The sequence below is a fragment of the Meleagris gallopavo genome, chromosome 23 (genome assembly GCF_905368555.1).
Source record: "Meleagris gallopavo chromosome 23, MGAL_WU_HG_1.1, whole genome shotgun sequence".
NCBI lineage: Eukaryota > Metazoa > Chordata > Aves > Galliformes > Phasianidae > Meleagris > Meleagris gallopavo.
The window spans coordinates 3,690,053-3,705,701 of record NC_139426.1 but is presented as its reverse complement, the minus strand read 5'-3'; the positions used below and the strand labels follow the sequence as shown (position 1 = coordinate 3,705,701).

Sequence of the window (15,649 nt, the reverse complement as noted above, 5' to 3'; positions counted from 1 at the left end):
GTGATTTTTTGTGTTTTGATTGCTGGTTTGTTTTTTTTTTTTCTCCTTAAAAATATTCCTTCGGGCAGCAATGTATTCCCAACACACATTCAAATTGCTTTTTATGATAACAAAAAGCCCAAAGTACACAGAAACAGTCGTTCTGCATAGTTCTTCAAACAAAGAACTTGGCATCTGCCATATGCAATGCATTAGTAATAACTTCTCCCAATTAATCATGCTTTTTAAGGACATCCCAAATCCTTTTTTTTATCACTGACTGAAATTACCCAAAATTCTCCTTGGGTTCTCAAAAAACAATGCTTCATATTTCTTGCTTACCTAGCTCATTCATTCTGTTTATCTCCTCTGGAGGAGTGATAACCTCTGAATTCTGTCCCTGCCCTTCCACAATTCTTAATTCTTCCAATGAAAGTCCAGACCGAGTCATCGCGACAGCAGAAAAATCACTCTGAAAAATTAAGTGAATTTGCATTTAACAGATGCCTGCAGCTTCCTGTTTTCCCACGTCCTTCTTCCTGTTTGAATTAATATTTCTCTTAGAAGCACAAGCTATTGTGCTCAAAGACACTTAATTAAAATTTTAACACTTACCTTATCAAAATATTCATTATCAAATGAAATTTTAGCTGTGCCTGACTGCCGAATACCAGATCCATAATCAGGGGCTTCTTCATCAGCTAAAAAACATCAAGAAGAAAGGAAAAAAACATAATGGGGGAAGAGCAGAGAAAAGCAGTCAACTGATAACAGAACTCTTCAGTGTGGGAGATCAAGACAGGCCACCAGGTTTAACTGTGAAAATACCTAAACTTCACAGAGGCTTCTGAATGCAAAATGACCTTAATACTCATTCTTATTACTTGTTTATATCTAGTTATTACAGTTGACCTTAACATAATACAATGACCCTCATGGGGGGTATACCTACATTGATATAAACTGCCATCTAAAATTATCTAGTCATAAGTAAAGCAATCACACTAGCAAAGCTCCACAAACACATAACACAAGTTTGAAAGATGGTTCTTGTCCATACGGTCTGTCCCTTTCACATCCCCCTCCTTATGGAGAGTACCAACAAGGAGGCCTGGTTAAATGCCAGCTACAGTAAATGCATTCTTACAGGAGAAATTCAAGATTCAGAATGTGCTTTGAAACTTCACCTAGAGACCAAATAAAGCCACAGCGCTTTTTCAAGACATGCTCACGTTTCAACTTCTAACAGTCACAGTGTATTCCTTTATATCATCCATTTATTTGGACGACAATGCCATGGAGACCAAACTAAACTAGAAATAAGTCTATTGTACACATTAATGTAGATTTTATTTCAGTTGCTGTTTTAGCCCCTGCTAGAGTGATTCTCATGCATCTTCAAGGTCTGAGATTTCATCACATTCCCATGGAGAGAGAAACTTCCAAGGTTACCATACCTAAATAAAGAAATGTTGGCATGTAGCCACTGCTAAAAAAGACAAATGATGGGAAGCATCTGTGGTCTTACCAGCATTGATGAAACACGGATAACTACCAGAGTAAAACTCAACTGGATGATTTCATGGTAAAAAACCACTGTTAGCAGGTGACTAGAAGGCTCTGGCATGCATACAATGGCAGTTCACATTCGTTAACAACTCCATATCTACCCTGCTCCAGCATGTTACCTACTTTCTCTGCATATTTTAGTGAGGCAATGAAGTGGAAAACTGCTACTGAATTTTGTTTATATTAGGCTGAATACTAGGAGCTTCTTTACATGCTATTCAGCCAGAGAATGATGGAGTACACTTCTACACATTACTCAGAAGGGTGGTTTAAGAGGAACAAACAGAATACATTTTATTTTTTGCGAGTCACCACAATTATCAGACTTGCATGTACCCTTGTGTGCTGTTTACACTGGGTGTCAGAAAAAAGAACCTTTACTTTATTTTGTGCTGACTTAAAAAGCAGCGTTGCATTCCATTACCATGTTCAAAGCCTCTGGTCAGTATCATTATTTCAAGGTTTATCCACACTTGGTCCACATGATTACACTGATGAAAAAGTTTCAATAGCAACTTAATAACAAAGAGAAAGTGTTCTTCGAAACACTACAATGATTTAGGTTTAAGAGAGAATGTTGGACTGTTTTTTTTTTTAAAGCTGCAGCCATACACAGTGCACCAAAGAGCTGCAAAGTAAAGCTCACTGAGTGCCTCACCTGCTATAGCTTGCACTGCTACTCGCAGAAATCCTCGTACTTCTCCCTTCTCACTAACAACAGCTACTCGGTGAATCAGAGGCACGGGGTACAGCAGATTGCTCAGGTATACAAATGCTCTGGTAATAAGAAGGAAAGAAAACACAAACAGCATTAGGCCATCGTCTGCAAAACCAGACTGCAGCATTTGCTTGGCTAATGGGACATTCAAATCTTCAGACAGTTTACTTTGTTCCATCTGTTAGACCTGTACTGTGGTCTTGTATCCACATTGCTCACACAGGGCTCCTCGGCAGAGTCAAGGCTAAGCAAAGCCACAGAACACTCTAGAACACAGTAAACCTGAGACAGAGGGCTTATATTAGTGAGTTACAAAACATATGAAGGAGAACATGTAAGGTGATGGCTTTTTAAAGATAATTTTAGATGTGCTACAGTTGTAAACAGAGCTGTTAACAAGATGGTTGAAGTCTACTAAGGAACTACTACATATAAAGATTTTTTTTTTTTTTTTTTAATTTTTCCACCCTACAAGCATAGTTTTTAAATAAATCAAAAGGGAATTTATATTCTGTGTGCACACAGCCTCAAATATTTTAGCGAGCAGCTAAAAACACTCCTTTAAACTGAAATTTGACTGAATGTTTTCTACATACATTAGATAACATTGTATGCAGAGGAATCAGAAATTCCCCAGTAAATGAAAACTCATCTGCCAGGTTTCCTGGAAGGCTCAGTGAGTGCATGGATAGCGGAAGACTGATAAATATCCTTCAAGTACTACATTTCTGTCCTTAAAAAACACAACTTACTCTATAGCAACCATTTAGAAATCACAGTTTATGGTACGAATAACAGCATTTGGGGCCAGCACAGGCCAATCCTGCTATACAGTAACATGCAAAATCATATATAACTACAAGAAGGGTTTATTTTGTACAGTTATTATGTTTTATTTATATATTTTAATTATAAATTAGACTAACATTATCAAGTCACTTTAAGTTCCTGCAGTGAATTGCAGAAATTATTAATACCACCCTTCAGAGCAATCAGCTCGAGCAAAACTTGAAATGTGGAGAAGCCCAGCAAGGCAGGTAAGAGATGGTTCCCAACAAGGGGAAAAAAAGAGGAAAAGTGATCTAAGTGGGCAGCTTCAGAGTTCAGATGGCTGAGATGGATAGAAGTTTAACCAATAATTTTACCAGTCGCTAAATTAAAAGTGGCTAACTAATTATGTAGGGAATTATTATGAACTCGTGCAAATTAAGTTATACTGAAACTTCAGTGATTTGTTTAGCTGGATTTGCTGCTTGCAGTCCTTTTTATTAATCTTTAATAAGCATAATTAATTTCTCAGGTTTATAAATTTGCTAGTTTAACATTCACTGGGAAAGTCCTGCATGACAAAGCAGGACAGAGAGCTCAGAATGTTCACTGCCTCTGCGTGGTGCCATCACTGCATTGGTTCCAAATTCATCCCAATTCAGTTGCTCGTGACACATAGCTAAGAACCAAAGCTAGGAAAGGTAAGTGCTCCTCCATGGGTTCCCATGCCTGCTGTCAGAATGAATCATCATGGAATGACAAGGCAATAGATGTGTCAGCTGTGAACCAAAGAGATCAAAATAACACTACTGAAAATGAAATGGTGACAAAACACAACAGAAAAGAGGATGATTAATAAAGCTCTAAAAGTAACAAACCAAAACAAATTAAAGTGATACAATGACAAAAACTGCAACTTAACATTTGACTACGATTAGGATCTAACTCCTTTTCAGTCTGCTCCCAAGTGAGGTAAACACTGATAAAGCAGGGGAAGGAGGAGATATTAAATTTCCAAGTAACAAAATTGGATTATTTTTTGCCCCCTAAGGAAGCGTTTTTGTTTTCAGCTTTGAAACTTCAGGCAGTGCTCATTTGAAAAAGCAGCATCCCACCATGCAAAAAGAACAGCCCCACACTAACAGAGCAGAATTGTTCACTCAGACCAGATGAGGGATGGCTGTCAGGAAGGCAGTTTCTGGGCTCATCAGGAAAAAGACTTTGAAAACCACATTTGAAAGGAGGAAGAGCAGATATTTTTCCCTACGTAAAGGAATACTGTACCAGTACGTACACAAGCAACGGTTTCATAACCAATAGCAGCACTCAGTACAGAAGCCTTCCCACTCCAAAGCCAAACTACTAGAAAGTAAAAATTTTAACTGCATGAAAAATATATTTTTGAACATAAGACTCAAGTTCTGAAGCTGCTATTCAATGTACAGCTGCCAAAGCATTCAGCTTTACTAACAACTGCACTTTTGCCACCTCAGCAGAAAGCCAAAGAAAGAAGTATTTCTCATCGCCCTTAATGCCTTTCCATCCAGCTACCCAGCTCACTTCAACCATTTTAACTTAGAGAAAGGAAAGCACATAATGCAAAAAGTCTTCAGCTTCCTCTTTGATGAAGTCGATGCTATCTTCTGTAGAATGGAGAGCCACCATACGTGTGCTGTGCAGAGGAAAGAGCAATTCTATGCTGCAATGCTCCCTTGGGTGCCATTCCTTCTGCTTCATCCTAAGTCAGCATCAGGTTGGAGTGGATGAAATATTAAGGTTATCCTTCTCCTCTTCCCCACACCTGGGGGGACTCCCACTCCCCAGACAACCCATAATGTGTCCCCCCCTGCACCTCAGCCCAGCAGACTGAAAGGGGGGAGTTGGATTAGCAGAAAAATTGGTGAGGTAAAATAGCATACTCACAACAAGAACTAGAAATGAAATTTAACAAACACAAACTGGAAATCAAACAAAACCAACAGAACTCAGAATGACAACGGATATTTTTAAATGGACAGGTCAAGATTTAAAGTGTCCCATCATCCTCTCCCACCTCCCTTAAAAACAGCAAATGTTTGGTATGTCACACAACTTAAAGGAATCAACCTTAAAAACATCTCAACATGCCATCAAGAGATGGCTAAAGGGACCAGCTCTTTTTTACCCCCTTTTCTTTCTTCCTTAATTACAGTAAAAATAGAAAGCCATCACAGAGCAGACGAAAGAAAAAAAAAATACCACGATGGCCAAGGAGTTGGACAACTACATGATCAATCTCTCCTTATCCTCTCCTTCATGACCTGAAGTCACTATTGCTGATACAAAGAAAATTTAAAATTTTCTTCCTTTGTCCCATGTTACACAGCATGTAAAACAGTATACGGTTAATCAAAAGCACACAAGAATGTTGGTTTTGTTATAAACTGAACGCTATCATGTGCTCAAGATAACAGCTACCTAGATGGACACATTCTCTGACACTCTAAGATACACTGTCCAAAAGTAGAATCCTTATGCTGTAATACAATGAGAAATCAAAGCTGTTTCTGCTGATTGGGGTTAAATAACTTTCTGCTGACAGAATCAGCACACCAGGAAAACACAAGGAATCTAACCAACAAATGGGAAAAAAATCTCCGATCAAAAATACTACAAAGTTTCACTCCTCAACACAATCAACAACGCAAGCAAAGCCCTTTATTACACGCAGCTTACATGGTTCAGGACAGTTCCCTTAACTGCTGCAGCTTCTTATGAATGTCTGCAGGCAGAGCTCAGTATTCTTCTTAACTCATGGAAATGGGAAGCAAGCTGTGTAACTGCCAGGAAGCACAACTGCTCTCACTGTACGCTGCTTTGCTCAGCTTGTGTTTCCTGAAGTCTGTGAAATAAAGATGAATAGTCCAACTTTTTCCCAAGCACTGACAGCCCTGTGCTGAAAGAACAAGCACAAGAGAAGGCGCCCAGGATGCCAGCACTGTCACAGAAAGCAGCCTCGCCTTTGCAAACAGTGCACGTGTGCTTTAACCAGCTGACAGCCACTACCAAGCCTTGGGCTTGCCCAAAACGACTCCTGTGGATCACATTAACCTGAACATTAAGTTTTATTTAAGACATTATCAGACATTGCACATAAGGGTGCAAATTCACAGAGATCAAAGACGACTGCTGTAGTTACTTGCACCTCTAGAACCATAATTTTTGTTTTGACAATAAGATCAAGAGAGTTTCAAGTTTTAATTGCAATTGGTTAATAGATGCACTACAGACAAAGAACGAGGTTACACAATACAGCTGAACTAATCTAAAAGCTTCTTTTGTTGTTCTTTTCAGAAGAACAAACAGACCCTCATTTTTACAAATAATGCAGCTGAGTTTCCTGCATGTGAAGAAACCGTATAAAAGATCCCACTTTACTAACCAGGATCATCTTCCCTTCTTACAATCACAGAAAAGCTCCGGTTCCTCCTCTTTTGTTCCTCCTTTCCACCTGCCACGCAGCTTCACCCCCTCATATTTCATACAACAGCTGTGTTGACCACCTGCCTTCTGCTTTGCAAGCAGACTGGCTCACATAGGGACCAATAAGAAAAAATGTAGTTGGGTGAGTGGTACCAGAACAAAGGGGAGAAAAGTCACTACATACAATCTTTCAGTTTCTTGCCATGACTTATATGTTGCTACTCATTTGATCAAGACTATCTGTGGAGTAATAATAGGAAGTAGGAGGTTTTTTTAATGTAACTTGCTGTACTTCTGGTCCACAGCACAGATTGAGGTCTGATAACACCTTAATCACATCTGGATTGGTAAAACCGAACAAATAAGATGTCTAAAATACATTAGGCCAGCTTGTTGTGGAAATTCAAGCATAGCATATGGGAAACACACCGATAAACACAGCAGCCAGTGATTTATAACGATGATAACCTTTTGCTACACGACACAGTCTGAGTCACACAAACTGAAAATCAATCTCAAAGAATACTCTTCCTCATCCAGAAAGAGCCACTCTCTCTTCTCCAAATGCCATTTTCTCTTCCCACACAGAAGATGCTAGACGATTTTTCCAAAAATAAATGTAATGAACTAGATTTAAAGTGTTCCCACCATATTTTGATATTCTCTTCTATATGAGAAAATCAGACAGTACAATATCACCTTCATCATCTTGCAATGGCTAAATAGAGCACTGCTATAAATAAGGCTTAAACACCATACAGAAGCAAAACCACATTCATTCTATGCTGTGACACTTGTCTGTAACTAGAAATATATTCACTGTCACACCTAAATACTGTTTTCTCAATTATTACTTTGGCCTTCATGGCCTCCAACAGTAGAATTTAAAACTTAGGTGTTAAACCATATTCATTCTTCTATAGTTCCAATTTATGCAGATGGCTATTTTGGCTGCTTGCACAGATATTCTATGCAACACAAGGCATAGACACTGCAACCTACAGCAAGAGCTGGTCCCTTTTGGCCATTCTCACAGTAACCTCACCAACCTTCCCACTAAAATGAACCAAGGGGATCGGTCGTAAAACGGGTCGTGCCCATCATTGAAGAGGTCTGATCCCTCCTCTGTTCCAGCGTCGGAGCCAGTATCATCCACAAAGGCCTCATCATCAAAGTCCTCCATCTCATCCTGCTGCTCATCAGCCAGTTCAGTGATGTCAGAGTCAGCCGTGGAGAAAGTGGGGGAGGGCGTGCGATCAGCAAGACGCTCATTCACGCAGCCATGGAAAATGGGGGAGCTAGATATCAGTTAATGGAATACTGATTAACACAGTGAGGGGGGAAAGAAGAATGCTTCATTTAACAATCGCCTGTTGCCATCAGCACAGAACCCAGGTGAACAACAAGCAAAGGCTTCAAACCATCTCAAATGGAATGAAACATAAGGAATGGAATTGCTAACAGAGCCAGGAAAAAGAGCATCCTTGGACCGAGTTTGAATAAACAGGAAATGAATACGAAGATGGGTGAACATACAGATACTGACAGCACATCCATTTAACAGAACAATTCTTATTTCCAACATGCATGACTTTTGTAAATAGAAATATCGTCAAGATGCAGCCATTAGGTAATCCTTGTTTCAGAAGAACTTAAATTATTTGAACCACATGCGTAAGTAAGGCGCTGGACCACTTTTCCCATCCGTTCCAGTGTTCTTCATATTCTCTGTGCACTCCTCCAATGACTTTAGAAAGCACTTAGCTAGGCAACTTTATAAAAAAAAATAAGGTTAGAGCTTACTTGGCGTTCAGTTAAATCAGAGTCTACAACATTATACCAGGACTGGCAACTGTAAAAAGAACAGTTTCTGCTCTTCACGATAGTTTCAGACTGTCAAAAATCCCTGTAAGACAGCACACAAAACAGACACTAAGCAGCTCTACAGCTTACAACCACATTCAGAGTTAATCCCATCCACGCACTGAGGAGAGCTGTACCAGAAGCTGAGGTTATCATCACATACCTTCCAACCAGCTTGAACCAGTGAAACCGATCATAAAAGGGGTCACTGCCTGTCATTGTGCTTTCACTCTCATCCTGTGTGCTGGATGCCATTTCCCCAGCTCGGTCATACATCTCACGCATCAGGTCCAACCGCTGCCTGCACAGAAGAAAGAAGGATTCAAAAGTTAATACAGAGAGGGGGAAGAAAAAAAAACAATAACAAAAATTCACCTATACCAAATTACAAATAGGGAAAGAAAAACATAAAACAGAGGAGTGTGTAGCACTGATTTCTGTATGAAACTCATGACACGGAAGGGATTTGGGAAAATATTTGCAGGCTGCACCCACAAACCAAGAAACAAGTTTTTTTCTGAAGAGTACATATATGCTGGATTCAATTCAAACTTCTAACTATGCTTCTTTGACATCGAGTTTTGAATATTTTTTGCTTTTTTTTTTTGTATCATACTATGTTGCTTGGTAATTTAAGGCAGTTTTCACAGAAAGCTGGCATTTATAACACACTGTACTGTCTGCAAAGCTGGCATTTGGGATGACACAGAAAGCCAAATAAAACAGAGAATGAACAGCAAAGGACGAAATTTTTCAGTGAAGCTCTTTGGACATAAAGAAGTTTGTTCTCCAGAAACATTTGCATACTTGAGTTTTTCTAAGGACCAGTAATGCGTTGCTCCATTCTTCAGATCCTGGACTTCCACAGCTACCACTGTCCGGGGAAACGGCCTGTTGTCCTGGGTCTTCTCCATCTCAGGGGGCAAAAGCTCTGGTGGCAGTGGTGAGTAGAGGGTGTCAGTCAGCAGGACAAACTGAAACTGTACCTGAATGGAAAATAAGTTCAGAGAAATCAGATATCAGTATCACAAAGGGGACAGGCATAACCCAACGCAATGTACGATGGAAGTTTGAATTCTGCTTCTGTGAGTAGACTCAGTTTTGTTAATTCGTGTGATTTGTTTGTTTGTTTGTTTTAAAACATTTTTCAGCTGAATACACATAGCTTACTCTTACAAAGCTAGCAGAGGTCTGGAAAACTACAGATTTAGCATACCCTGCAGCATTCACTTTCTCTTAGGGAAATAATTGACCACATGAAGTTTTAACTGAAAAGGAAAACCGAGGCCCCAGGGGAAATCTGCATGCACATGTGTTTATGATATGGACAGGAACCGCGTAAGGGAAACGAAGAGCAGAATATCCATCAAATCTGCATAAGATACTCATTCAACCAGAAGTCTGTATCAGTGAGGTCTGTGATTGTCTGAACCCTTTAAAGCCCAAACCAGTAATTTAAAAACATGTAAGTTTAAAGACAGTAAGAGTCTCAGCATTTAAAGGAGGACTACACAGTCAACAGCAATGAATCAGAAAATTCAAAAGGATACTTTGCATGCTTCTACCTTTTTCTTTAATTCTACGCTGATCGCATTGGCTTCTTTCAGATATACAGCATTTCCCCAGAGCTGATCCCTCAATGAAGTGAACTGATGGAACTTCCATTTCCTGAAAGCCCACTGAGCGAGCTCATACTCGTGTCGTGTCCAGGTCACTAGCAAGAGTAAAGAAAGAGAACACTAAGCCATCACATGCAATACCAAACACTACTGCTGGCTGTGCCATCAAATTCTCAATAGCTTTTCTGGGAAACAAAAACATAAAACAGAAATCTGCACTTTGACTATTCAGCAAGGAAAAGCTAGATTCCATTTTTCTCACTACTGGCACCGGAGTTAAAATATCAAGTAAGAGGATATGGGACAGAAAACAAAAACATCCTATTTCTATTATTTTAAATCAGTTAGCAATCATTAAGAGCTAAAACACAGGAATGAAAACAAGTATTACAGAACTAATACAGCTCTGTCTATTGTCAAGAAATTATTTAGGGACATTACAGTACATAAGAATTCCTATGAAGAAGGAAAAAAAAGTAAATTCAAAAATCAGAAGAAGGAAACAAAAGATACAGGTATATTTAAGATACTCTAACTCCACTAGTACCAAGAGACAGATTCCTTCAAATTCAAAATCGCCAAATCAAAGCTTATAATTAAACTAAGCTAGTTTATACATCGATTGATTTTGAGGATATGGATCAACTATTTATGTGGGTCACTCTATGAATACATACTTTCCATTTTTATACTGTGATAATTACATATTGAGAATATTTACATTTTATCTTTTGCAGGAGATGTTATAGCAACTGTTCGTTTAAGCTTGATTGTGCCCAAATTGTTTTCAGCTCCAAACTCACCTTCCTCCTCCTCTTCCTCCTCCTCTGTTGTTTCAGCTGCCAAGGATCGTGTCTCCACCTGCTTCTGCAAGGCCTGCAGCTTACTCTCATAGTCCTGTGGGGAGAGAGGAGATACTGTGTAGGAGGACAGACGAAAGCAAGAACAGCCAAGAGACACAAACATCAGATGGAATGACAGACAAAGAACAGATACATAAAGACATCTCTGTCACAGGCTAACAACTATTGTTTTAGTATAATCTGCCCTTGGAAAATAGAGAGACAGTAGGCAGAGGCCAACACAACCAAGACACTGTTGCTGTTCTTTTTAAACCATCAGATATCCGTGCTCAAAACAGCTGTAAGAAGAAAATGTTCAGGATTAGTTTTTTTTGGTGAAGGATTTTCAGGAGCATGCTTGCAGGAACATGAGAGACAGACAAAGAAGAGAATGGAAATAAATAAGAGGATTATTCAGCTTCATATTCTCAAACAGAAAGATTATCAGCACCATTGTTCTGTCTTTTGATATAATTAAATTTATTTCAAATTCTAGAAAAATGGCATTTTGTTTTCAATTATACTTCCCTTCCAGAGGTGTAAGTGCTGTATTTAATACAGCAGAAGATGAAATATTACTTCAAAAAAAGGCTGAGCTTGTTAAGGCAGAAGTGTGTTAACTCTAAATGCATTCCATGCCTTTATCCAATAGACAGACCCAGGAAGTTCTTCCAAAGGGAAGGACAAGGCTTACAGAACTCTATACCCCAGTTCCATAGGCATGTGTGTGTTTGGGGCTAAGTCATACGGGCAGAGAGGTTTCCTGTTCAACATCTTCATGCCATGAAATAAATGCTACTACAACCATTTTTGTCTTTGCTGGTAAAGCAAGTGCTTCCCACCGCTCTGTATTTTTTTTCACACCAATTCCTATTTTTCACAGTTCTTTTAAGATATTTAGAATAGATAGTCACCATCCTCCTGACCCCAGAGCCTGCCTCATAGTTTTCAAGTTAATCCTTTGGCATGTGTTACAAGGTAAATCCACTCCTTAAGGTTTTTCTACAAGGATAAGGGGACAAATATCCAACAATTCAGTAGGAGCATTACAGAGTTATTAAGGAGAATTCTTGCAATCACTCATCTCTTATTCCCATCTCCTCTCTTCCACAGTCCAAAGTCCTAAAACTCTTCCCAATGTACTGCTTGCAGTGATGCAGTTTTAAAGACTGACAGCTACAGAGGAAAAGCTTTGCACTGTCCTCCCATTCTGCTGGAGTCTCCCACTTGAATAGTTCCATTACTTTGTTCTCCCACAGCAAGAAAAATATTCAATACTGTTAAATTTGGTGCGATCACATGGTGACAAAGTATCAGTCAAAAACCTTTAGGGAGTATTCTGAAAGAAGATGGATCTTAAAGGCATTATTGTAAGTGATATTTCCTGGAGGTGCCATTAATAAATGGTAGCTGCGCTCTTAGAACATGCTGAAAGTGTCAAACTTTAATTAGTGAAGATCCTACACACCCCATGGCTTCAAGAAGAGGAAACCAAACTATTAAAGACAAGCAGCCTCTGTATGACACCCTACTTTCGTGCTCCTCCTTCTGCACCCATATCTGCTGTGTGCACGCACACAAGTTGTGGCCCAGCAGCAAGAGAAGCACACACTGAATGGACAGAAGTCCTTATTTTGACATTACTTCTGGAATTCTCAACAGTTCACCATAAAGCTACTCCACACTTAATGAACTTGCTTCAGATGTATCTATAGCTCTGAAATACCCACAGTATTCACAAAAATTCGTTAACACGAAAGCATCCTCTTTGGTCTTCACCCCCCCCCTCCCCCCCATCCATGTAGATAATGCCACATTTCAAGTAAGATAAAAGGGGTTCCATTGTGAAACGCTCCTTTCAGAATGAGAAAACAAACCTGCTGCATTAATTCACTCAAAACCAGGCTTGCTTCTCATCTTTACTGTACTTTCAGACTTCTGAATCAAGTAAATGCATCATTTGTACATTTAAACACATAAATATTTGAAATTTTATTTTATTTTATTTTTTAACATCTCCACACTAACAAAATACCCATTACTTTTAGAACTAAGCAGAAGAACTGAAGTTTATTGTCCCACAACATAAGTAAGAAATGGGTGCCACTTATCTAAGCAGAAAAACAGCACTCTGGCTGCCTCCTGGCACTTGATACAATGGCAGTACTTAAAGTAACTGGCCCTGAGCAATAGAAGGAGGGTGAATTTCAGGTTGGTTTGCTTACAGAAGGTGCACTGACTAGGCTGTAAAAAGGGCTGGTTTGCTCTGCTGAGACACAGCTCTCCAGAGCAGGTTTTCCAGATCTGCTTAGTGGTTATACACACATTATTGTCAGTACCAACAGAAAATCCCCTGCACTCAGACTAGGCCAAAGCTGTAAGAATCAGACCAGACCAGCTTTTAAATCAGAACCTTGTTATCAGCTGGAGTGCTCCGAACCCAAGTGGTGTCTGCAGAGGTACTGGGTTGTATTCAAATCCCTCCCATAACTGAGGTACACAAAAAAGCCTATTTCAAATAGCCAGCTCCGCATTTTCTTCCAGGATTTGGACAAACAGCATATAAAATGCTGCAGTGGGACTGCACTGAAGAGCTGCATGACTTGTAACTGCTTGCACTGCCATTGTTCTTTATTTATACAAACTGCAGCAGTAGATGCAAATCTTCGTAAGCTCTTTTCTCACAAGTTTACAGCAGAAACTTCAAGGTGGATGGGTTTACAAGAATCAGACTGAGGAATAATAAGGGAAACCTTAAATTTAACTGAGCTAGAATAAAACCAACCCCAAGACAAGACATAAAATCAGGCCAAGCCTGCAAGTTTCATTTCCATTTTACTGAGACAAGTCTGACACTTACAAGAGTATTTCATAGTTTATTGAAAGAGCACTTGTTACAATACAAACCAGTTCTGCTTTCACGAGGCAGATCCTTGCTCTTAAGACAATCCAAAAATTGCTTTTCTCTTAAAACAATGGACAGATCCAAAAATCCCATTTAATTCAAAGGCAGTTCACTGCTTTCTTTACAGTACAAATGGGCACACAGCATAGAATTCTTATTTGGCAGCTTCTCAAGAGTTTCAAAGGATAGTGTCAACGTCAAATCTCAACATATAAAGGACAAACTTTTAACATATAAGGGATAAAGGACAAACAGTGAGAGAAATATTGATACCGTGCTGAACGCACTGATAAAAATAGCATCCTCTAATTCGACAGATCCCTGCATCCACATGGCGTGAGAAAGGATGTTAAAGTCAATCAGAGGAGCATTAGTGGCATGCGTTTCCCCACCCAATCCCTAATCCACGTGTTCCTAGTGAGCCATAAGGATATTTAAGAAATGATCACTATGGCACAGGTGGATATTAGCCAGCTGTCAAAGCAGACAGCACATCAGCACTTAGCAATGGCAATCAAACTTACTACAACAGCACTCCCATCATGGATGCAACATTTCTGTTAACCTGAATGCCTTTTCACACAGTATTCTACGCAAGCAGCTGCATTAGTGTTCATTCTGCACTACTGGGCAAATAAAAGTGAGAAGTGTGCGTATCTCTGACTGCTACAAGGAGATCCATGAGTTCTCACACTGCTTCCCTTTTAAGACGAGGCACTTCACTTTCATTAATACTCAATTCTAAAAGTGACTAACTATTTTAAAGGATTTTTTTTTCCCCCAAGTTTCACTTGCATAGTATCCTTCTAAAACTCAGGAAGAAAGCTGCCTCCTTTGACTCTATCCTTGGACTCTATCCTGACAGCCTCTGCTCCTATTTCTTTGTCATCAAACCACAAGACAAGGACACAAGCAGGGCTGTTGCTCTAGCTCTGCACTAAAACAGTGAGGCAGCAGATTGATGGTAACCTACTGTTCATTTTTGTCATCACCATCCAGGCACTTAGAGGTATTTCTTCTCAGAAGTTGGCAAAAAACAAGCCTTCAGTACTTAAGCAACAAATAGCAGGATTTTCAGCCTCATGTCAGTACGTGTGCTTGTGTGGACCTCAAATCACGTGGAGACTTTGCAGAGGTAGCCACAATCCTCAACAGACAAATGAGACAAGAAAATACTGATTTGTTCTTCTCTTACCACTTAATGCACCCCTAATCATGTATTCCCACAGAGCTGAAAGGATTTTCCACATTTTAAAAGAGCCCAAGCCTTCCTAAGGATGTGAAAGAACTCTGTGCACCTCAAGGGTAAAGCACAGTGCACTGCTAAAACCAAATTCTCAACAGAAAGGCAACAGCACAGTACTTGCAGCCCAAAATGTCATTTTGCAAATTTGTCTCAGGCTCGAAGTATTGCTCATCTACAAGGTTTTACTTGAAGAATCAAGGCAATTCTGGACACGATGTTTTAATTACTATGTTCAAGTAGGATAAAGCATGAGACAAATGCAAACTTCAACGCCACAGGTGAACAAATTAAATCTGTTGGGAAAACAAACCCATCCCAAATGGTGGGATCATTCTGGTAGGGCTGTCAGAGGACTGACTCTGGATCTCCTGTATCAGAGGGCAGTGTTCTATCAGTAACACGTGTGCAGAGGCTGCAGTGTTAACGCTTGATTAAACAATACACAAATGATGCATGGTTGCCATGTGTTACAACCAGCACTCATACCATGCACAGTTGGGAAAAAAAAGGATAGGACATGAAACAAAAACAAAAAGGAAAGTAAGCTTGAGGCACTTCCTACTTTTCTTCAGCTATGTTGAAACATGTAGAAGTAATGATTACCAGTAGGGCTCCTATTTCAACCAAAACAAAACAAGCAACCTCAAGTAAATCAAGGATATTCGTGCAAAACAGCAC

At 39.6% G+C, this 15,649-nt stretch overlaps 1 protein-coding gene across 7 annotated transcripts in view; it reads right to left on the bottom strand.

Annotated features, from left to right (window-relative positions):
* KIF1B (kinesin family member 1B) overlaps positions 1-15,649 on the bottom strand; it is an 83,317-nt gene that overhangs the window by 20,590 nt on the left and 47,078 nt on the right. For 5 of the 7 annotated variants that reach the window (XM_085242338.1, XM_085242342.1, XM_085242343.1 and 2 more), the window contains 8 exons: positions 10,782-10,875; positions 9,925-10,073; positions 9,167-9,345; positions 8,523-8,660; positions 7,546-7,794; positions 2,207-2,325; positions 595-680; positions 322-451 (listed from right to left, as the gene is read on the bottom strand). In XM_085242338.1, coding sequence (XP_085098464.1) covers positions 322-451; positions 595-680; positions 2,207-2,325; positions 7,546-7,794; positions 8,523-8,660; positions 9,167-9,345; positions 9,925-10,073; positions 10,782-10,875 — 1,144 coding nt within the window. The remainder of the gene's footprint in view (positions 1-321; positions 452-594; positions 681-2,206; positions 2,326-7,545; positions 7,795-8,522; positions 8,661-9,166; positions 9,346-9,924; positions 10,074-10,781; positions 10,876-15,649) is intronic. The other 2 variants (XM_085242344.1, XM_085242345.1) reach the window with 1 other exon arrangement.